This window comes from Monodelphis domestica, chromosome 3, assembly GCF_027887165.1.
Source record: "Monodelphis domestica isolate mMonDom1 chromosome 3, mMonDom1.pri, whole genome shotgun sequence".
NCBI classification, from domain to species: domain Eukaryota; kingdom Metazoa; phylum Chordata; class Mammalia; order Didelphimorphia; family Didelphidae; genus Monodelphis; species Monodelphis domestica.
The window spans coordinates 441,978,292-442,003,060 of record NC_077229.1 but is presented as its reverse complement, the minus strand read 5'-3'; the positions used below and the strand labels follow the sequence as shown (position 1 = coordinate 442,003,060).

Here is a 24,769-nt window from a genome sequence, read left to right as displayed (position 1 = left end):
TTTTTTTCCCTTTTCTTTTCCTTGATATGAATCCCTAGAGTAAGGTAGTGGTAGATAGGACAAAATTAGTGAGTGTAGACTGTTTATTATTTCAGGTAAGTATTTTAGGTGGGATATGTTTGTTTGTGCACAAATGCCAAAACATGGTTTTCAACACTATTTTGGCTTTGTGCAAAAGGGGGAACTGTTGGAAGGAAGAGAGGATTTGAGCATATGAGGTGAGTTTGCAGGGAGATGCAGATGTAGGGAAAAGATTCTAGAATGTGGGGGGGGGAAGAGTGAGACAGGTAACTGAGGTTAGAGCTAGGGTATTTCTCTGGTTTGACCTGAAGGGACTGGCTACTTTTCCTTGGTGGCTGTTTCTACCTTGTCTTTCCCATCCTACCTGCTTAACTGCTGGCTTGTTGTCATCTACTAAGCTTCTTGGTGTGATTCTGAACCATTTGGACCATGTCTGTAAGATTAGGTCTGAAGTCCTTCTGGATCCAGGACCTCTCCCTGAGCCCTGTCCTACCAAACTGCCAAAATTCACTACCTCTATTACTATCAAAAGGGGAGGGGGAGAGTTGGGTTAGTGTAGGTTTATCTATATTAGGGACTGGGGTCTTTAGACAGATAGGTAAGGATTAGGTTAGCTCAAAATCTGTGAAGCCTCTCAGTGATAAGACATTTAGATCTGGGGGAGGTTTAGGTATTTGTTATTAGTTTAGGATTATACAAATCCCCTTTTCACCCTTCCTTGTCATAGTAAATCCAACATACATCCCTATTATATAGTGGTCTGTGTTTGTTCCCTCAGGACAGGCTCTGCCTGGACTGGGTCTGTTAACCTGTCAGACCACAACCAACCTACTGACATGCCTTCCCAAATAAGTTACATCTTCTAAAACTGGCCCTATCTGAACTATCTAATCCCATCACCAAACCACCCAATGATAGCTGACAGGAAGGAAGTAGTTTATGGAGTGTAAATGATGGGAATCTTGGGTGTAAGGACTACTATATCCTCAAGTTTGTGATATAGAAGAAGAGGAAATCAGGGGACATCTGACATGCATTTTAGACTTTGAGAAAAGAGATTTTAAAGAGTTCAAAAAAAGACAGGGAAGATTCATGGAGTAAAATTCTCTGGTAGAAGTCAGCACAATGGGGATGGGAGAAGTAGAAGAATGAAATTCTGAAAACAAAAAGAGAAAAAATTCTATTGATGAGGAGAAATAGTATTTGTCTGAAGAGATCAATTGGGGTGCACAGAGACTTCATCAACCAACACAGATTTAAAAAATATATATATATATATATATATATACACCAAATATATAAAACATTTCTGAAAAAATATTGTGAGGAATATTAACACTCAGAATGGATTGAAGCTGGCAAAAGAAGCTAGCTAAGGACAACAGAAAAAGAACTTTTAAAAGTTACATTGTAGAAAAAAGAGGATCAACAAAGGTATATGACCTTTGCTCTTCAATCTTAATTTTTTCTTTATTTTCTTCGAAAACAATGATTACATTTGAAGTGACAACAAAACTACCAGGAAGTTCACACTCAATAAAAGTAAGGAGATGGCAAGAGAGCACCTATTTGCCCTTGTTAAATTTAAATGACATGAATGACATTCTTGCATTCTAAAAAAATGGGCATATGTGATTGCTGACCTACTGTTAATGATATCAAGAAAGGAGAAGTGCCACAAGATTAGAGAAGGGCAAATATTTGTGTTTTTAAAAAATTGACACCAGAAATGATGATTACAAAAGGCTTAACAATTGAATGTCCATATGGTTGTTATAGTGAAGGTTCAATGCCAGCATGGTAGGAGGTCTCCAAGGGAATTTGTGCCTGCCCCTGTTTGCTTAGCAATTTTATCAGTGACTTGGATAAATATATACATGTATGCTTTGCAATTTACAGATAGCACAAAGCTGAAAGATATAGCAATACAAGGGTTAAAAGATCAGGATTCAATAGCATCTAGATAGGCTAGAGTCTGGGCCAAATCTAATAAGATTGAATATAGTGGGATAAATATAAGGTCTTACATTTGGTTGCCACAAAATCAGCTTCACAAGTATATGATGGGGAGGGGGGATGTATTGATAAAAATTGCCTTGAAAATGATCTAGGAGTTTTAGAGATCTATATAAGTTATGAATTGGCACAGTGAAGTGTCAACCAAAAACAAAAACAATAAAACATCTAATTGATCTTGATTTGCCTTAAGAGGGGTATAGTTTCAAAGAAAAGGAAGGTGATATAGTCATACGATCCTTTGCTCACATTAGATTTCACCTGGAGAATGATGTTCAGTATTGGGCACCACAGTTTTAAAATGGTGTTGATGTGATGGAGAGTTTCTAGAAGAGGACAACCAAGGTAGTGAGGATACTTGAGTCTATTTCATATAAGAATTAGTCAAAGGAACTGGGCATATGTGACCTGGCAAAGAGAAGACTTGGATGGAGCATAATAACTGTCTTCAAGTATTTTAAGGATTGTCATGTGAAGGAGAAATTATACTTGTTACATGTGGCCCCTGAAGGCAGAATCAGAAACAAAGAGTATATATTTCAATGAAGAACATTTAAGCTTATTGTTAGGAAGGATCCTCCTAATGAGTAGTTATCCAAAAGTGAAACTTGTCACTTCAAGTGGTGGCATATTTTTCCACATTGGAGAGCTTCAAGCAGCGTCTAGGTAAACACTTTTTGGGTAATGCAATATTGGAATTTCATGTTGAGTTTGACTAAATGGCTAACTGTGATCCTTTCAAACCTTCAAGATCTGTGGTCCTGATTACGGATTGATGAATGAATGGATGAAGCATTGTGAAGTGCTTACTTTGTGCAAGGTAAAGTATAAATCAAAGAACTTAACTTTAATTTCTTACAAAAAGAGAAAAAAAATCTACCCAAAGGAGAGGTGATCAATAAGAGACAGTATGATGTTATCTTCTAGGATAAGAAGGTTGTGGTGGAATAGGGGAGAAGAAGTCTAAAGAGTTAAAGAATAGAAGCTGGAAAGAAACGAGAGAATATTTTTCTTTTAAATCACAAGATTGAGGAAGGCATGTGAGTTTTGTTAAGATCTGAGGGTTTTAGTCCAATATAGTCATGTCTGCCCTGGACATATCAACCTGAAGTAGTTTTTAATTTTGGTCATCACATTTTAGGAATGATAATCTAGCTACAAAGACTTGAGAGTTAACATGATAACTATTTTTTAAAAACCCTTACCTTCCATCTTAGAATCAACACTATATGGCGATTCTAAGGAAGAAGAATGATAAAGGTCTAAAGGCTAAATTGTGAGGGTAAGTGATTTGCCCAATGGTAACACAGCAAGGAAGTGTCTAAGGCTAGGTTTGGCTCTTAATACATTTAGCCATCTAGCTGTCCCAGTATGATAACTAGCTATTTTAAAGTTAATCATATGAAATAGGGGTTGGTCTATTACTGCTTGGCTTCATAGGGTAGTATTAGGAGTAAAGGCATAATTCAATTTTGCTATTAATGCATACTGACAATTGGAGCAAGGGGAATGGATGAGGACTTCAAGTAAAGGATGAATGGCTACTAATCAAGTGTGTCAAATAAATAATTTTTTAGGTTGGGCTAGATGGTCTTAGAAGTCAATTAAGCTGTAGGAGGGTTATTCTGTGACTTAAGGTAGATAAGTATTCCATTTTCCCAATTTACCCCTAAAAATTAATGGTAGGTATCAGATTGTGTATACTAGTAAATTTGATACTGCTCCCTAAACTATAGTTATTGATTTGTAAACGCTTGTAAAAGCCAGCCTTCATTGCTAGAAGCCAACATGGACACATTAGGAATGAAACATGTTGATCTAACCTCATTTACTTTTTGAAATAAAGTTGTTGGTACTATGCTTAAATTCGATAGGACTTCTGATGACTACTCTTATGATACCCTTGAGAAAGAAATGGAAAATTGAGCTGGATGATACTAGTTAGAAGACCTTGTAGCAGATTGATCAACTTAGACCATGGAATATTGTTTGATAGATAATAAATATTGTTAGACTGAAAAGACATGCCAAAGAACTCTCTCTGCATTGGACTTGATTTTGTTCAACATTTTGATCATTAACTTGGATGAGGGCAAAGAAAGCAGGTAGACAACATAGGATGATGGAAAGTGGAGAGGAATAGATAATATTTTAGAAGTTAGAATCAGGAATCAAAATATTTCTTCAAGTTTGCCTGGACTTGGAAACTTGATTTCATTTAAAACGGTTACACACTTTTACCTTGTAAAAGCAGAGTACATCTAAAAGAGGGTGATTAGGATGGCAAGGCTTCTTAAAGTTGTGGCATATAAAGAAAATGCTAAAGAGAATGGGAATGCTAAGTATGGGAAATAAAGTGCTGGACATGAGGGTGTGAGAGCTTTTCACATATCTGAAAGGCTGTGTGACAGATCATATTGTAAACATTATGGATCTGCAGTCAGAAAATATGATTTCAGATTTTAGCTCTATTTAATTAATATTTTAAGAAATATTTAATTAATTTATTTTACTTTTAACCCCAAGGAAATCACTTAACTTTTCTTGGCCTCAGTTTTAAATTTTATTATAACATTATTTTAAGACCCTATTATTTTATTTCTTACTTTTTATCTTAGACTAAACATTAAGTATCATTTCCAATGCAAAAGAGCCATAAGAGCTAGGCAGTGGACTTAAGTGATTTGCCCAGAGTCATACATTTAGGAAGTATCTGAGGATAGATTTGAGCTCAAGATCTCTTGTCTCTTGGCCTGACTCTCTTTCTATCCACTGAGCAACCTAGCTGCCCCACCCTCAGTTTATTTAAAATGAAAGGTGGGACTATATAATTTACAAGATCTTTTCCAGTCTCCCACCATAAAGTGCTATTATGATGAAAGGGAAACTCAGGATACAAAGTTAGAAGAGAATGACTCAAAAACTTCTATAAGCAAAGCCTTAAATTAAAATGTAGCTTAGTCACAAGTCCATTTTGGAAGAATTGAAGACAGTTGTTTATAAAGAGCTAAAATAATTTTAAACACTAAACAAGAGCTATGAAAGAAAAATGTAAAAAGAGAACTAAAAGTTTCAGACAAGAAGAAGAAAACCTTATCTGAGACTATAACCCCTTGAAAATTAGTACTTATCAAACAGAAATTAATGACTTCATGAGACGTCAATAAATATTAAAAGACAAAAGACAAAAAATAGAAGAAAATATGAAATGTCTTACAGCAAAAAAACAACTAATTTGGAAAATATATTGAAAAGAAATTATTTTAATAATCACTAGACTCTAAATGCCATGACCAAAAAACAGAGCATTGTTTTAAGAAGTCATAAAAAAAAAAACACCCAGACCTCTTAGAACAAAAAGGGAGAAATAGAAATTGAAAGAATTCACTTTTCCCTTCCCAAATGAGAACTTATAGGAATATTTTAGCCCCAAATGCAGGGCTATTCAAAGTATCCAAACATAAAGAATTAAATTCCAAGGACCACAGTCAGTCACAAAAATTTAGCAATTACCAGAACAAAGGAAGGGAAAGCTTAGAATATGATAACAGGAGAAAAATATACACAGATATACACATGGTGTTGAGTACAGAAATATATTCTGTCCAGTGGGGAAATAGAAAGAAAAGGGTTAATGAAATAGTGGGTAATAAGAGGGAGGCTAGATTAGGGTAAAGAGGTTGTAGGCTGCAGGTGAATAATAATGAACAGATTGTTGTGTGTTCTTACTGTATTATTCTGCTTAAATGCTTTTTAAAAAAATTACAAGACAGGGCTTAATATGGGATTGAGACATAGCCAGAAATGACTATGATACTTTAAAAGGAAACAAAATAAACTTATTTAAAAATAAAAATAAGACTAGAGACTTAATATATACAATAAGCTCATCATTTCCCCTCAGCATCTTCAAAGAAAATTAATCTTCCAATTACCCATCCACTTCTCAGATTATATGTTGCCTTTTTGTGAATTCCTTTTAAAGTTGAAATTTGATGTTCATTTTAGCCTGAGTTCACCTGGATAAAAATTTTGTTTGTGGAATCAATGAACATAGAGGTTTACCTAGAGTGCATCCATTGGGGAGGTCCTATACCTTTTATCCCACAAGGATAGTTCAATGAATTAAATTTTAAAGTCAGTATACAGCATGTAAATATTCAGAGAACTAATACTAAATGGACATTACTTGAAAGAAAATTAGATTAAGAATCAAGTTATAGGGCAAATAATACATTCTAATTGATTATTGTTAGGTTAACATTGGGCTCAACTATCCTTAAAGAATATCCATCTATGCTTAATTATTTTCAATTCATCCCTCATCTATAAAATGAAGATGATAATAATGCTTGCACTACCTACTTTTCAGAGTTATTGCATGAAAAGTGCTTTATAAATATCAAAACACTAAATAAAAGTGACTTATTGTGTGCCTCATTTAAACTGGGATATAATCAGTATTACTACCTTCTCTAATAGTACAGATTACAATGCATCCAATCCTTTTTGCCCCATGCAATCCTAACCCATAGTCTCATATAAATCCTATTGAGATTTCCCCTGGGTGTTTTACCAACATATTGGTACCAGTTAATCACTTGGCTCCGATTCTTATTCCTCATTCTATCTATATGACAAGCACCTCTTTCCCAAGCTTTCTTTCAAGAGGATAGTTTATACTAGAATAAGACTTGAAGACAGATTATTTTCTAGATTATCAAATACCTTTCTTCTTATCTGGCTTTTTCTTAGCACCTTTAGGACCTTTGCCACCATCTTGAGGAGATTTTTCTTTAGTTGATGTTGGTTTGTTTTCTTTATCATCTTCTAGTTTCCTCAACTGTATTTCAGAATTTACCTAGAAATGATATTATTTTATTGAAATTGGAATATTTGGGAAATAAAATTTCTGTTTGGGTTTAGTGGTCAGAAGTGTCTCTGATTTACTGTTAAATTGAAGAATGGGGAAGGAAGAGAGCAACTATCAACCTTTGTATCAGAAAGGCTATCCTGTTAATTATCATATAGGTGAAACCAACTCCTTACAATAAAATTTTCCCAACTGTAGATTGTCCTCACATGGAGATAGTAGAAAGTGCTCAGGATTCTTTCAGAAAGGATGTTAAATAATGGCTCAAGTTACTGGTTATTTTCAAGTAAAACAAAGACAAGAACGCACATTTTTCTTTTCTCTCTCTTTTTTCTTCAATGTTATCTTCATCTCTCTGTAATTTTCATATTCATCATTTCCTTCAGTACAGTGATATTCCAGCACATTTATATTATTGTGTATTGTGGAAAGGAAAACTAAAGCAAGTTCTGGACTTTCTGACACTGAGTTGGAATAAAAAGCAGTTGGAGTGTTAGAGAGAAGATATTGACAAGACTGACAGTTGGTGGGGGAAGAGACAACTGGGAGTGGCAGTTGGTCTTGTGACTCGCTTTTTTCTTCCAGGCCCTGGAACTGGAAGGGGCCTCTCTCCCTGTCTCTGGAAGTGCCACTATTCTTGAATTTCTAAACTGTGTGCACTACCTGGATCCCTGTGATTGTGTTCTTTGGACAAAAAGATTTAAGGGAAGCAGTTTGGACTGTAAGGCTGGACTTTAGGGCATCAATCCAAAGAGACAGGCCCAACCAGCTCTGAAGATCAGAACTTTTCTCCATCTTGCTGTCTACTGCTAAGACTTTGAACTTAAGAAAACTAGCACAGATTAGCATAGACAGGAATAAGAGAAACCCTCCACCAGCCTGTGAGGCCTGGTCTCAGCTCAAAAGCTGGGAGAGACTCAAACCTCATCTAGGGAATCCCTCTTCCCTCTTCCCTGATACCTCCACAATCCAAACTTGTTATTAAAATTTATCTTTATTTGAATATCAGAGTCAGATAAGAAGACTAACATTTCAGGGGGCATAGAGGGAGCTGAACCTCAGGATAGCCATTCAACTATAAATGGTCCTTATTGGACCCTTGCTGGGTGACCTTGGTCTTGGGGGAGGCTTGTCCCTCAGGAGGGTCTGTGCTTACCTTCTCTGGGGTATCTGCCACCTCATCCTATAGAGAAGACATCCCCTCAGGCTATCATAGGTGGCCCATTATTAGGGAACCCCATTTTTCAAAAATAGCCTCTTGGCATCTCTCTCCTTTCACCTCACCGGTAGCCATATTCTCTCTTTTCCTTCAATGCCTCCATTACCTATTATAAAACCTTCAGTATTCCCTGTTCAATCAATCCCACCCCATTATCCCATAAATATTACAGTATGCATGTATATGCACATGTAAACAAGTTCACAGACTCCAGGTTAATCATCTTACTTCAGTAACATTTTTGTTATAAATACATTTCAACTTCAAATTGTACTTTCCAATTCTTGGTAAAACGGAAGGTGGGTTTGGTATTATTCCTTCTATAAAACATGGACAATCCATTTTCCAACTTGCTATATTGAAAGGCATAACAAGCTAGAAATTTTGTTTTAAATCTGATATTTCTGCTTTGTCAATATCCCTGTGATGATGATGATGATAATGAAGATTACCATCTTCATTTTCCAGGGCCATTTGCCCCAAGGTCTCTCTGTCCCTTTTGAAATGAAAATGAAAAGGCAATATCCTTAGCTACCTAGCTAATATGTTGGGTAAGGACTTTGGAAAAGAGTGTTTTGATGTGTGACAGTTAAGTCTGTTTTGTTTCCTTGAAATCATTTTGTACTGGCTAATTAGAAGAATATTTTGCTAAAATTAAACAATGCACAAAATGGGCAACTACTGGGTGAAACTGCTACAAAGAAAATAACATGGATTCAGTTGCCATGACTTGAACAGCACTGATTCTAAAAGGTTCTATTTTCCTTATGGCAATTAACTAAAATTAAGTTAATCTTTTTTGGAACAGGAAGTGTCTCTTTTCTCTATTGCTAACAGTCAATGCTTCCACTAGCTCTACGATCAAATGAGATAATTGGTGATCTATAAAAAAGGTGCACACACACTGACTATAATTTACAATGTAAATTTCGAAGAATAAAACATATTTTCAAAGCATGTTAGGGGTTGTGATTTATTATTTTCCTCAAAAAATATTTTTGTGGTGGATAATGCAACTATTATTTTCTCCACTTTATACAGATGAGAAATCAAAAGCTCAGAGAGATGAAGTGACTTAAATAACTTTAATCTACATTGAGATTTTGGGGACAGCCATTATTTCCTTTTATTTGATCCTTGTAACTAGCTTGTACCTATGATCATCTCATTCATTGTTAATGACTCTGGTTTGAAGAAATGACAAAAAAGAAACTTCCTCAAACTCTAGTACACAACTGAGATATTAAAAAAATCATTTTTTACACTACAACATATTATTATTATTATTATTATTATTATCTTGTCACTGAACATCCCTTCTGCCATCTCTAGCATGATTCTGGTGGTGATTATGTGGAATATAGTAATTAAAAAAACATCTTACCTTCCTTCTTAGAGTCAATACTATGTATTGGTTCCAACATAGAAGAGGGGTAAATAAGGACTAGGCAAAGAGGGTTAAGTGATGTGCTCAGGGTCACACAATTAGGAAATGTTTGAGGCCAGATTTAAACCTATGACTTCCCATCTCTGAGTCTGGCTCTCAATCTACCAAGCTACCTAGCTGTTTGCTAAAGAAGACAGTAACAAAAGTAAACTGTGGGAAAATTTTTCATAATTATTTTAAGTGAACATTTTTTTAACCTGCGGTAGTTTCACATGTTTTTCCTCCCCAGAGAGATTTAATGGGACTAATAGAATTTGATGGACACAGCCTTCTAATTTATTTGACTCTTTAAGAAATAATTTAAGATGCTAGTCTGGAACGTGCACATTACAGAACACAAAAAAGGAGGAATATGAAGGAAAGGAAGGAGTCTCTACTTTTTTGTTGTCCTTATTCTTTTAAAAAGGTCATCAAACAATGAGATCTAAGATATACTTCTCCTTTATAGAATCAAATGAACCCTCCTCGCTTTTGGCATGTAGCTGTCTTTTACTTTTTAGTACTTTCTACCTACTTTCTACTTTCTCAGAATGTGTCCTTCCAGAGAAGGAAGAAGTCATAGAGGTCTGGATTAATAGGAAAAGATTTGTGGAAGAAACAGAATTTGAGCTATGTTTGAAGAATGGGTAGAATTTAGATGAGTTGAGAGGAGGGGCCAATTGATTCTAAGAAGAGAGAACTGTGAGATACAGAAGTGATAAGGTGATGATATGCTTGACAAGTTTAGGAAGCAATAAAATGTTTTTTGTTTGGCAAGTGCTGAAGATTTGAGTATGGCAGCAGTAGGGGCTAAGGATTAAGACTTTGAATCTTCAAGACAGTGAGGTATATGTATGTGATGTGTCAAGCATTACAAAGAAATGGATAGAGTTCTGACCTTTAATCAGGAAGACCTGAGTTCAAATCCTGTATTAGGCACTTATAAGCTGTGTGATTCTGGACATATCATTGAACCTTCCTCAACCTCAGTTTGTTTCTTTTTTTTTCTTAAAGCCTTACTTTACGTCTTAGAATCAGAACTGTGTATTGGTTCTAAGGCAGAAGAGTTGTAAGGGCTAGGCAATGGGAGTTAAATGACTTGCCCAGAGTCACACAGCTAGGAAGTTTCTGAGGTCAGATTTGAACCTAGGTTCTTCCATCTCTAGGTCTGGCTCTAAATTCACTGAGCCACCCAGCTGCCTTCTCAACCTCAGTTTCTTTATCTGTGAAATGGAAATAATAAGCATCTACTTGATAGAGTTGTTGTGAGGATAAAATGAGATCATAAAGTGCTTTCCAATTTCTCCTCTGTCTCTGTCTCTGTCTCTCTCCAGGTTCCCATCTATCAGTTCCCTCACGCCATATATGTTTCTAGCTACTTCCTTTCCCTACCTGACTTTTGGAAAGCTAGTTATTTAAGGGTAAAGAACCTTGAGAAATCTTTTGTACATAGAGAACACCCTCTAAACGCTTATCAATAAAATCAAAGGCTGTTGAACTTACCAAGAGGTTGATGGCTGAAGATGTATTCTGCCATATAGTCATAAGGGTCTTCTCATCTCTTTCAAATTTGAGTTGGACATTTTCTAAGCAGTAATCAGGTCTGCCTCCTCTCAGGGATAGTTTACTTCTGGGCTTGTTTAATAGTCCTTCAGGAGAAGGCTGTCTCCGAGGAATTACAGGGATTCTTAGGCAATAGAAAAGAAGATATCATATGTTAACATTTTTTTTTTTAGTACAGGTCTCTCTCTATTTCACCCAGTCTCGAAATAGAGATGCTACTCACAGGCTCACTCCAATAATGATCAGTTTTGACCTGCTCCATTTTTCTTACTTGGGTGGGTTCACCCCTCACTAGGAAGCTTGCTGTTCCTGAATTTTGGGGGAATATCATATTAAAGTTGGACTACATGCAGACACCTGCTATAGCACAGAGTGCCTGAACTGAGAGCTGCTCCAGTCTCAGCTTCCTTAGCAGAAGAGACTAAAGGCACATTTAACTTCTGTTAAAAAAAATCCTGGGAGAAGAATAATTCAAGTGGCAAAATGTTCACAAAAGGCCAAAGGTACACTTCCTGGACTAATCGCATTAATGCCAAAAAATGAAATTAGTAATCAACATTTCAAAAAAACAGTAGGAACTTTCATAAAGTAGTCATTTGTGAAGAAAAACACCATACATTTTGGAAGTTTTATTAGTGTAGAAAGATATTCCTTCATTAGAAGTTAATCAAAATTAGAAATTAGGTCAATGCATCACTGTCTGTACTTAGGGCACCCTAACAGGCTGTGAGAGAGGAAGAAACAACAAAAATGAAGCTGAGAAAAAGAGAGGCTTTGGATATGGAAGGCAATTTAAAAAGAGAAGAATTAGAAATGAATTCACTCTTGAAGAAAAAACAAATTAAGAAAAGTAAAATGTTAATTTTGATGTTCAGTTTATCTACTCTTGTTACAATCCAGAGATTAGTTCAGGCAAGCCAAAAGAAAAGATGTCAAGTCAATGGTTGACTCTTGATTCAATTCAACAGTGTAATTATTGAATTACTGCTATGGTGGTGGAAGTAAGTATTAATTCTGGTAAAATTCAAATTATTAATTGGAATAACATAGAATAAAACCAATAATTGGCTTCTAAAGATATTTTTTTTTACTTAGATTTGTCAGTTGGAGAGTATCATTGGACTAGAAATCATGAGACCCAGGTTCAAGACTGATCCTGTTACTAACAAGCTATGAGGCCATATGCAAATGTCTTCACCTCTTTGGGCCTGTTTCCTCAGTTACAAATTAAAGATACCAGAGAAGATGTTCTCCTCAAACCCTACAATTTTGTGACTATAAATATAGAAGGTGACAAAGGGTGATATATGACAGATATCTAACATTTCTTTTCATTCATTCATTAATTCATTCTTTCATTCACTCATTCACTCATAAAGCTCTATTATTTTGAGAAGTAATTCCATAGTAAACTAAATCATAAAACCATAATTTAAGAACTAAAAGGAAAGTGGAAAAACTCTCTAGTATCCTCATTCAGTTTGCCTTTCTAGTCAGAAATGATCACACATTATGCCATCATTATTCTCATACAAGAGGTTCTCAAAGTTAGCCTCTGGATCAGCTTGATGGTTCACATATTCTTTAAAAGGATGGCAACTGTTTGTGGTTCTACAACTGTTCAGAGACAAAGCTGAACAATAAAATATCTCTGTTTAGAATAATCAAAACTAGGGGGTAAGTAGGTGACTCAGTGGAGAGAAAGCCAGGCCTGGAGACAGTAGGTCTGGGGTTTAAGTCTGACCTCAGCTACTTCCTAGATCTATGACCCTCGGCAAGTCACTTAACTTCCATTGCCTGCTCCTCAGTGCTCTTCTGCCTTACTATTGATCCTAAGATGCAAGACTTTGACTAAACAAAATTAGTAAATTAATAAATAAAAATTTCCCCCAAAGGAGGGAAAAATCAAATCTAGGTAATCTAAACCGGTCTTGCTCCAAGCACTGCATTTCTCATTTCCCTACTTTGTCCCAGCCCACTCCCACATCCTTGGAATGAATGCTTTGTGCTTCCAGACTTCCTAAGTTTCAAATTGTAGCTCAAATCAAACTTCAAAACCCAACTACAAAAAGGCCTCTGGTCTCTGGTGTTGCTAGTGCCTTTCCTTAAGATCTTCTTCCCTTTTGTACTATATATCTCTTATTTGTCTTATAATTATTTACATTAGAATGTAAACTACTAGAAAGCAGGCTGGTGTTTTGTCTTTCTTTGCATCCCAAGCACTCAGCCTGACAGATAGTAAACACTTAATATTTGTTGGCTGACTATTGTCTATGGCTATGTTAGCTCATCTATGATTACTTTTGGTGTGGAGTCAATTCCTTTTTTTCTTCTTCTTCTTCTTCTGACAGAGGAATTCTGAAAAATAAAGACACGAGGCAGGGGCCTTTGGGTTTCTTTTTTTCCTCCTCTAAATCATGGGAATTATTTTGTATACAATACTGAGATTCTCCTGTGATAGCTTAAAAATGAGTATCTGATGTTACTATATTGCTTTTAAATACAATTTCATTCCCTCCTTTTTCTCTCATTTAATTTCCATAGTTCAATATTTTCTTCCAATTAATGTTTTTTACATTTCAATCTGTTATTTACAAATAATAACTAGTAGAATACAAATATACAATATCTGTAACTTGATACATTACATAACAATATATCATTCATATAATATTACTATATTCTACTTGTTACTTATAAATATGTTTTAACAGTATACACTATATTTATAAGTAACAAGTAGAATACAAATGTACAATATATGTAATCCAACATATAACACAACTTTGTTTTATGGAACTCCCAAATTTGCCTTTGTCCTTTGGGAACTTGCCTTAAGGGAAGTCCCAGACTGACCATTGTCTTAGACCAGTGATGGCAAAACTTTTAGAGATTGAGTGCCATGCCCTGCCTCATCCACCCACCTAGAGACTACCTGTCATGCACCCTACCCTCACCCCTGTACCCCATATAGGGTAGGAAGAAATCACTCCCATTGGGTTGCTGGGCAGAGGGGAGGATAAAGTGAAAATATTTCCTTAGGGTTAGGGTTAGGGTTAGAAAGGAATTTAGAGTTAAGGTTAGAATTGAATTAAGGATTAGGGTTAGAAAGTAATTTAGGGTTAGGGATAGGGAAGGGAGTGGCCAAGCACTCTACTCCCCTCCAGCTCTACCTCCTATGACCTGTCCACCTTACCCCAGAAAAGGGAAGGAGGAAGTGCTCCTATTGTATTGCTAGGAAGAGGGATGGGCCATGTGAGAAATGTTTTCAGGCCAGTGGAGAGTGGGGAAGGGAACAGCTCAACCCTAGCCCCTCTACCTTTCTAGTAATGAACTCTCGGTGGGTAATGGGTGCATGCCCATAGAGAGGTCTCTGTGTGCCTTTTGTGACACATGTGCCATACGTTTGCCATCATGGTCTTAGACTGAACAATAAACCTTAATGTATCCAATGATCTCAGCCTAGATAGAATTAGTAGATATAATCAAACCTTAAGTACTCTCCCTTTTAGAAGTTTCTCCCCTTTTATCTAGGCCTCTCCCAGGTAGTCCTCCTTCTCTTGCTTCCATTATAAGCCATTCAATTGTCCTTCCTGTCCTTTACTCCTCAAAAGGTATATAAGACCCCAAGTTCTTCAGTTCATTGGAAAATCCCCTTTCGAGGTCTTTTTTCCCAGAGACATTGTTCCCAAAGTCCCAGAGTTTTGTCTCTGTGTAGTATCTAGCGCATGACTCTGTGTAGGGCCAATTGGAGCATTGTCTTCCTTGTCCTGATTGTTCTTTCTAACTACTTGGATGGTTCTGTGTTTTTCCAAGTTGACATATTTGGAGGTCCCAGCGAGATTTGAAATTGTTGCTGCTGAAGCCACATGCTAGAATGACTCCAGACGTGTGACATCCACAGGAACCCATCAATTAGTTGTCTGGACTCAACTTAGGGGGTTGGCTGGGTAAGTGAAGCTCTTGGATGACGAACTTGTGTATTTGCAAAACTGAACCACTCTTTAATCAGGAGTTTATTGAACTATGTGTTTGCTCCAGCAAATCCCATGGAGGGGACTACTGCTGGAAATGTCCTCAAATAGTGGACCAGGTACCAGTAGGTAGTTAGACTTTAGGTGTTGAGATCATTGGTAAAAGTTGACTAATTCTGAGCCTAAGCATTTTTTTTTTCATGGCCAAAATAGGTTCAGTTCAGTCTGGCTGTGAACCCTCTATACTCATATATGTCTGATTTTGTGTGTGTGTGTGTGTGTATACATACATACATACATACATACATATATATATATATATATATATATATATATATATATATATATGTTTGGTTGTATGTATGTGAGTGAAGCAAGGCAGCTGTGTGTCTCTCCCTACCCTTACCCTACTGGAAGAAAGGAAACAGCTGAGCAAAGGAATCTGTTCGGATGACTGGCTAAAGCTTTTAATGGAAGTAGAGTTGAAGGGTTGTAGTCTAAACCAAAAAGTTTAATCTAAAATTTGGTAATTGCTTTGGTCCAATTAAAATGGAGAAAAGTTCTTCCTGGTATGAAGAGCTATAACATAAGACTTTTTTTATAATGGTTTTAATTTTTTTTTGTGAAAACTTTTATAGAAGCTTGAGAACTTAAGTTCTGGATTTGTTTGGGTTTTATCTATATTGCATTTCTAATGTATTTTTAGATAGAAGTTTGAGCTTGATAAACTGCAGACCTGCAGAAATCTATTGCAAATGGACAAGAAATATTGGGAAAATACATTGATTAATGGCAAAAAATAACCCAACCAAAAAAACAAACAAACAAAAAAACCCCTAAGAATTTTAACTGAACAACTGAAGTTCTTCTTGGAAGTGACTTTTGCCTTAGACTAAAAAATATGTTTGGGGTAAAGCTGATTCAAATGCAATCTTTTCTTGAAGCCACAGGTGAGAGTAGAGTTAAAATGAGAACTAAATCAGAACCTCTGGAACCCTAATTATTATCCCAGTCATTTCCTAGAAAACCAAAACAACCTACAATCAGAATCCAAAGGAGTCCATAGAATACATCTACATAAGGAACCTTACAGCCAAAATGGAAAAAAAAACAACCCTTACCTTCCACCTTAGAATCAATACCATGTATTGGTTCCAAGGCAGAAGAGTGGTAAGGGCTGGACAATGGGGCTTGAGTAACTTGCCCAGGATCACATAGCTGGGAAGTGTTTCAGGACAGATTTGAACCAAAATCTCATCTCTAGGCTTAACTTTCATTCCACTGGGCCATTCAGATGCCCCCAATTGCCAATCTTAAAAGGGACCTTGCTCAGGGTATATACCATTAGGATTCCCAGGGGAATTAAAAATGTCAAATTTTATAACTGGTTCAAGAAAAAATCTAAAAGGCAATGAAAGGGAGAGCAAATAGGATACTTAGTATATTTAGTAGTCTTCTGTGACTTGGTGAAGTCCTTTCCATTTTATTTCTTTTCCACAAATGGTGAAGAGAGCCATTTCCAGGTTTACAAACCTTGATAAATCTGTGATATGGATTTTATTTTTTGCTTTTATATTTTTATAGTTTGTATCTTTTTAATGTTGCTTTTACTATACAATTATTTTGGTATGGTAAGGCAAACTATTTTCTAAGCAAGTACAACTTATGTATATTTGTACTTAGTGTAAATGGATGTTAATGGATGTTAAAAATAAGATGTTAAAAACTAGCTGATGAGGTTACTTTTAATATTGTTTAGTGTCAAATTATTTTTAAGGACTGATAACATTTCTATCAGGTCAAAAGAATTATTGAATGTCTGTGGTGACTGGCAGTATCATTTAGTCCTATATGTAATTTTGAGCAAATATTCTAAGAGTCAATCAGTTTCCATTAGAGAATTGGGTTATACATTTCTCATGTTTTCTTTTCTAGCAATGTAACTGTTCTGAGAATCTGTCTATTCAAAGGAGATTTTTATAAAAGAAGAAAGATTCAGAAGCCTACATAGGACTTGAAAAACCTGACAGACTTTGGGAACTAGGATAGTTTTTATTGTTAGGATTTTGCCAGAGGCAGAATGCTTGTTTTCTGGCTGACTGTCAATGAGTTGCTACAGATGGGGAGTACCCCCAGATGCCAATTGTTCATACTTATACCCCTTGTATCTTATCTTTAGTAAAACAGAAGCAGACTCTCTTGGGCACAAACCCCTTTGTCCTTTTGTTGAAGTCAATGGCTATTGATCCCTCTGACCAAAAGGGGAAAGCAAAAACTTTGTTTTAATGAACTCTCAAATTTGCCTTTTTCCCTTGGGAACTCGCTTTTGGGGAAGACCCAGTGTTCCTAAACCTTAAAATATCCAATGATCTCAACTTAGATAGAATTAGTTAGATATAATAAAATCTTAAGTACCCTTTTATCTTGGAAGTTTTTCCCATGGTATCTAGGCCTCTCACAGGTAGTCCTCATTCCTTTGTCTCCATTGTAAGCCAATCAATTGTGCTTCCTGTCTTTTATTCTCCCAAAGCTATATAAGACCCCAAGTTCTTCAGTTCATTGGAAAATCCCCTGTCCAGGTGCTTTTGCCCAGAGACAGTATTCTCAGAGTTCCAGAGCATATCTCTTTGTGGTATCTAGCTCATGAATCTATGTATGGCCAATTAGAGCATAGGTTTCCTCATCCTGATTAAAGACTTGTTCTAACCACTTTAGTGGTTCTGTGGTTTTATAGGTTGATAACTCTAATATAACTAATATAATAGAACATATTTACAAATAATAATGAATAGGATACAAATATACACTATATAATAACAAATAAATTTATAAAAAATAACAGAATATAATTATGCAATATATAATCCAACATATAATAACAAAGATATAATAGAATATATTTATAAATTATAATGAATAAATTACAAATGTGTAATACATAATCTAATACATAGTAACACTAGTATAATATATCTATAAATAATAACAAATAGAATACAAATGCATAATATATAACCCAGCTTATAACACTAAAATTAGTAATATAGTAGAATATATTTATGAATAATACTGAATAAAATACAAATTTACATATGTAATATAACACATAACACTAGTATAATATACATATACATATACAGGTAATAACAAATAGAATACAAATGTACAATATATACAACCAAGCTAATAACATGAATACAATAGAATATATTTATAAATAATAATGAACAGAATAGAAATATACAATATATAATCAAATACATAATAACATAGAATATAACTAATAAAATATATTTATAAAAATAACATAGAATACAAATGTACAAAATTTATATGACACATAACACCAGTATAATATGATTAATATAATTTGATGGCATTATATTATAATTTAATGGCTTTTGAAGAATTTTAAATGAATTATTTCATTTGATCTTCACAACACTGTGAGACAAGTGATAAAATTCTCCCCATTTTACCATCAGGGAAAATGAGAAAGAGAGATGTTTATTTTTCACTTCATTGCTTGGTTTATTAGCATTTGTTGTAGGATTTCAATCTATATTTCCCTTATTTTAGAGTTCTGTGCCTTATATATTCATTGACTCTTGAAATTTTCTTTATAAGGGTGTAGAGCCAAGATGGCTGCTTTGTAGCAGCAAAAACTCTTTTGACTATCCCTTCAAACCAATTTTTAAAAAGCACTTCAAAATAATTGGAAACAAAATCCAATAGCAAGATGGAGTGAGGGCTTTCTCCAACTGAACACAACTTGAAAGGCAGGCAGAGAGAGTTGATTTTCATTGGATATGGGGGAACCAAAAGTAAAACTTCATCTAGAGGAGTGCTATCAGACCTCCCCCCACCTACTATGCCAGATTTCTAACCAGAGCATAAGCCATTCTTGGGATACTGGGACCTGGTTTACACCAACAAAAGAGCCCCTCTGATCCCCCCAACCCCTTTCAAGTCCCAGGAGTTGGTACCAGCCCACACTGATGTCTAGAAGTTCATAGTACTAGACCTTTTCAAGCCTCTGCTACTGGGATAAAGAACTAGCCCTAGGGCAAAATAGGTCACAGTTCCAAATCCTGAAAGCCAGCAAAGGAGACAGAATGAAAAAGCTTGAAGAATGCCCATTCCACAGGCAAAAAAGGCTTGGAAAATAAGCAAACAGTATAAAAAATACTTAACCCTAGATGGAATGGGGGTTGGGGAGGCAAGGAACAAAGAACAGAACCAACAAGGGATGATAATATCCAAGAAACTATAAGCAAAATGTCAAATTAAAAAACAAGGAATTGATCTCAACCTGGAAGAACTCAAAATGGAATTCAAAATCAAATAAGACAAGTTGAAGAAAAATGGGAAAAAGAAATGAAAGCAACGCAAAAAGAAAATACCCTAAAAACCAAAATTGGTCAACTAGAAAAAGAGGCATGAAAATCCAATGAAGAAAAATATTTTTAACAAAATATAATTGACCTATTAGAACAGAGGCAAAAATATCCAGTAAAGAAGAGAATGCCATTAAAGTAGAATGGAAAAGGAAGACTAAAAGGCCATGGAAGAAATTTGGGTTTTTAAAAATTAGAATTGGCCAATGACTTCATGAAACATCAAGAATCAACAAAAATCAAATCAAAAGAATGAAAAAAATAGAAGAAAATATGGGATATCTCATTGGAAAAACAACTGATCTAGAAAATAGATCCAGGAAAGACAATTTAAGAATTATTGGATTATCTGAAAGTCATGACCAAAAATAAAAAGGTCTACACATCATATTATAAGAAATTATTCAAGAAAACTTCCCTAATATTTTTTTAATTCAAAGGTAAAATAAAAACTAAAAGAATCCACAGATCATGTCCTACAATAAATCCCCAAATGAGAGCTCTCAGGAATATTATAGCCAAATTCAAGAGCTCTTAGGTCAAGGAGAAAATACTGCGAGCAGCTGGAAGGAAACAACTAAAATATCATGAAGCAGTCAGGATTACACAAGATCTTGCAGCTTCAGAATATAATATTCCAGAAGACAAGTGGACTAGGTTTATAACCAAGAATCAACTACACATCAAAATTGACTAAATTCTTTCAGGAGAAAAAAATGGTCATTGAACAAAATAGAAGATTTCCAGTCATTCCTGATGAAAAGAGACCTGAACAGAAAATCTGATTTCCAAATACAAAATTCAAGAAAAGCACAAAACAGTAAATAAGAAAAAGAAAATTTAAGCAATGCAATAAGGTCAAGCTGTTTATATTCTTACATGGAAAGATGATATTTGTAACTCCTAAAATTTTGTAATTATCATAATAGTTAGAAGAAGTATACATAGATATAGGATGTGGTAGTAATTTGTTTAGAATGATATGCAAAAAATTCAAGGGGTAAAAAAAGTGGATTGTACTGTGAAAAATAGGAGAAGAGAGATGAAATGGAGTAAATTATATCATACAAAGAGGCATGGGAAAAAACTACTATATAGTAGGACAGGATGAGGGTTGTGATGGGCAATACTTAAACATTACTTTCATTAGAATTGGCTTAGAAGGACACATGTAATACCCCGTGGAATTGCACATCAGCCACAGGAAGGGTGGAAGGGAGGGAAAGAATACGATTCTTGTAACCAAGGAATAACATTCTAAATTGACTAAAAAATAAGTAAATAAAAATTTAATCAAAGTACCAGTATGAAACCCCACTCCCCCTGGCAAAAAAAAAAAAAAAAGAATTGGCTTAGAGCGGGGCAGCTGGGTAGCTCAGTGAATTGGAACCAAGGCAGAATGTAAGTGTTAAAAATAATAATAAAAATAAAAGAATTGGCTTAGAGAAGCAACAAAAAGCTGGGATATAGAATCCTATTACACTATAGAGAGGTAGAAGGGGAATAAGAAAATGGGTAATGGGAGAGGCATAATATAAGGGAGGGGTAATGGAGAGAGATATTAAAAACAAATAACTGGTATGGAGGGAAAGAGTGAAAGGAGAAAGGACTGATTAAAAGAGGAAATCAAGATGGAGAGGAATACATAGAAAGTAATCATAACTGTGAATGTAAATTTGTGAACTCACCCATAAAGCAGAAGTGGATAGCAGAGTGGATTTAAAACCAGAATCCCCCAATATGTTGTTTACCAGAAAAACATTTGAGGCAGGTAGACACACTCACAGTAAAAGGAAAAGACTGGAGCAGAATCTACTGAGCTTAAACTGAGGCAAAAAAATTAGGAGTAGCCATCATTGTCTCAAGCAAAGCTCAAGAATAAATAGATATTATTAAAAGAGATAAGGAAGGTAATTACATCTTGATAAAAGGCAGTATAGACAATGAAGAAATATCAGTACTTAATATATATGCACCAAATGGTATAGCATCCAGATTTTTAAAGGAGAAACTAAAATAGTTTAAGGAGGACTTTTTAAGTTTAAGGAGACTGTAAAACTATACTAGTGGGAGATTGCAAACTTTCTCTATCAGAATTAGATAAATCTAACCAAAAAATAAATAAGAAAGTGTGACAGAGGCTGGCATAGCCTCTGTCGCAAAAGAAATTGTAGAAATGTTAGATTTAATAGATATCTGGAAAAATTGAACAGGGCTACAAAGGAACATACTTTCTTTTTAGCAGCACATGGTACATATGCAAAAATTGACCATGTAGTAGGGCATAAAAACTTCACAACCAAATGCAAAAAACCAGAAATAATAAATGCAATTTTTTTTAGATCATGAGGTAATAAAATTATAATCAACAAGGGTTCATGGAGAGGCAAATTAAAAATTAATTAGAAACTAAATAATTTAATTCTTCAGAACTGGTGGGTCAAAGAAGAAATTTTAGAAACATTCACTGATCTCACTGAAGCAAATGGCAATGAGGAGATAACATATCAAAATTTAAGGGAAATAGCCAAAGGAGTACTCAGGGGAAAGTAAATAGAGAAAAAAGCAGATCAATTAATTGGGCATGCAACTAAAAAAAAACAGAATAAAAACAAATTAAAAATTCCCAGTTAAAGACTAAATTATAAATCCTAAAAATCAAAGAATACATTAATAAAATCAAAAGTAAAAGAACAATTGAACTAACAAATAATACTAGGAGTTGGTTCTATAAAAAAAACAAACAAAATAAAGTATTAATTAATTTGATTTTAAACAAGAGAGAGGATCAAATTATCAATATAAAAAATAAAAAGGGTGATTTCACTGCTAATGAAGATGAAATTAGAGCAATTATTAGGAGCTATTTAACCTAATTATATGACAATAAATCAGATAATCAAGGTGAAATGGATAAATATTTATAAAAACATAAATTGCCTAGATTCAAAAAAGAGGAAATAGAATAATTAATAGTCCTATCTCAGAAAAAGATATTGAAAAAGCCATCACTGAATTCCCCAAGAAAAAAACCTCTAAGGCCAGAAGCATAAACAAATGAATTTTATGAAACATTTAAAGAACAATTAATCTAAATGTTATACAAACTATTTGGCAAAATAAGCAAAGGAGTCCTATCAAATTCTTTTCAAGTCACAAATCTAAGCCAAGAAGATCAAAAACAGAGAAAAAAAATTACAGGCCAATTTCCTTAATGATCATAGATGGTAAAATATTAAATAAAATACTAGCAAAGAGACTACACCATTTTATCACAAGACTTATTCACTATGACTGAGTGGGGTTTATACTAGGAATAGAAAGATGGTTTAATATTAGGAAAACCATCAGCATAACTGACCATATCAATAATTCATCTAACAGAAATCACATGATTATCTCAATAAATAAAAGAAAATCTTTTGACAAAATACAATACCCATTGATATTGAAAACACTAGAAATCATAGGCATAAAAGGGTAAAATAAGTAGTATTTATTTTAAACTATCAGCAATTATAATCTGCAATGAGGATAAGTTAGAGGCCTTACCAAAAAGATCAAAAGTGAAGCAAGAATACCCATTATCACCACTATTATTTACTATTGTACTCAAAATACTTCCTTTAGCAATTTAGTGAAGAAAAAGAAATTGAGGGAATTAAAGTAGGCAATAAGGAAACTAAGCTATCATTCTTTGTGAATGATATGATGTGATACTTAAAGAATTCTAGAAAATCAACTAAAAAACTGGTGCAAATATTTAATGACTTCAGCAAAGTCATAGGATACAAAATAAATACACACAAATTATCAGCATTTCTATTTATTTCTAACAAAACTCAAGATTGAGTTAGAAAGAGAGAGACTCCATTTACAATTACTCTAGACCAGTGGTTCTCAACTTTTCTAATGCTGTGACGCCACAATATAGTTCCTCATGTTGCAGTGACCCCAAACCAAAAAAATATTTTGGTGGCTACTTCAAAATTGTAATTTTGCTACAATTATGATTTGAAATGTAAATAACTTATATGTATTATGTATTCTCATTGCTACAAATTGAGAGGTTGAGAACTGCTGCTCTAGACAATATAAAATATTTGGGAATCTATTTTGCCAAGACAAATGCAGAAGTTATATGAACACAACTACAAAACATTTTTCACACCATTAAAATTTAAACAATTTAAAAAACATTAATTGCTCATGGGTAGCCAAGCTAGTATAATAAAAAATGACAATCCTACCTAAATTAATTTACTTATTCAGGGTCATACCTATCAAACTACCAAAACAAACTATTTTATAGAACTAGAAGAAATAATAACAAAATTCATCTGGAAGAACAAAAGGTCAAGAATATCAATGGAGCTAATGAAAAAAAATGTGAAGGTTGGTGGCCCAAAAGTACCAGAACTTAAACTGCAGTATAAAGCAGTGATCATCAAAATAATCTGGTACTGGTTAAGAAATAAAAGGATGGATCAATGGAATAGAGTAGGGGTGAATGACCTCAGAAATCTAGTTTTTGATAAATCCAAAGATCCCAGTTTTCGGGCTAAGAACTCACTATTTGACAAAAATTGCTGGGAAAATTGGAAAACAACTTGGCAAAAATTAGGTTTAGGAGAACCTCACTTCCTATACCAAGATAAGGTCAAAATGGATGTGTGATTTAAACATAAAGAGTGATATTATTAAATAAATTATGTCAACCTAGAATAGTTTACCTGTCAGATTTATGGATAAGGGATGAATTTATGACCAAACAAGTGATAGAGAACAAGATGTAAAATGAATAATTTTGATAACATTAGATTAAAAGGGTTTTGTACAAACAAAACTAATGCAACCAAGATTAGAAGAGAAGCAACAATGTGGGAAAAAATTTCATTAGAAATTTCTCTGATAAAGATATAATTTCTCAAATATATAAGGAACTAAGTCAAATTTATAAGAATCCAAGTTTGATAAATGGTCAAAGGATATGAGAATAAGCAGTTTTCAGATGAAGAAATCAAAGCTATCAATAATTATATAAAAATGTTCTAAGTTCCTCTTGATTAGAGAAATGCATGTGAAAACAACTTTGAGATACCATACTTATCAGCTTGGTCAAGTTGACAGTTAAGGAAAATAATATAAGATGGGGGAAACTTGTCAAAATTGAGACACCAATACATTGCTGGTGGAATTGTGAATTGATTTAAACATTCTGGAGGACAATTTGGAATTATGTCCAAAGGGCTATAAAAAAAAAAAACATACCTTTTGATC

At 34.4% G+C, this 24,769-nt stretch overlaps 1 protein-coding gene across 2 annotated transcripts in view; it reads right to left on the bottom strand.

Moving 5' to 3' along the window:
• LOC103094680 (sperm flagellar protein 2) overlaps positions 1-24,769 on the bottom strand; it is a 136,579-nt gene that overhangs the window by 39,243 nt on the left and 72,567 nt on the right. For both annotated transcript variants that reach the window (XM_056824544.1, XM_056824545.1), the window contains 3 exons: positions 13,420-13,476; positions 11,059-11,242; positions 6,766-6,898 (listed from right to left, as the gene is read on the bottom strand). In XM_056824544.1, the coding sequence (XP_056680522.1) occupies positions 6,766-6,898; positions 11,059-11,242; positions 13,420-13,476 (374 nt within the window). The remainder of the gene's footprint in view (positions 1-6,765; positions 6,899-11,058; positions 11,243-13,419; positions 13,477-24,769) is intronic.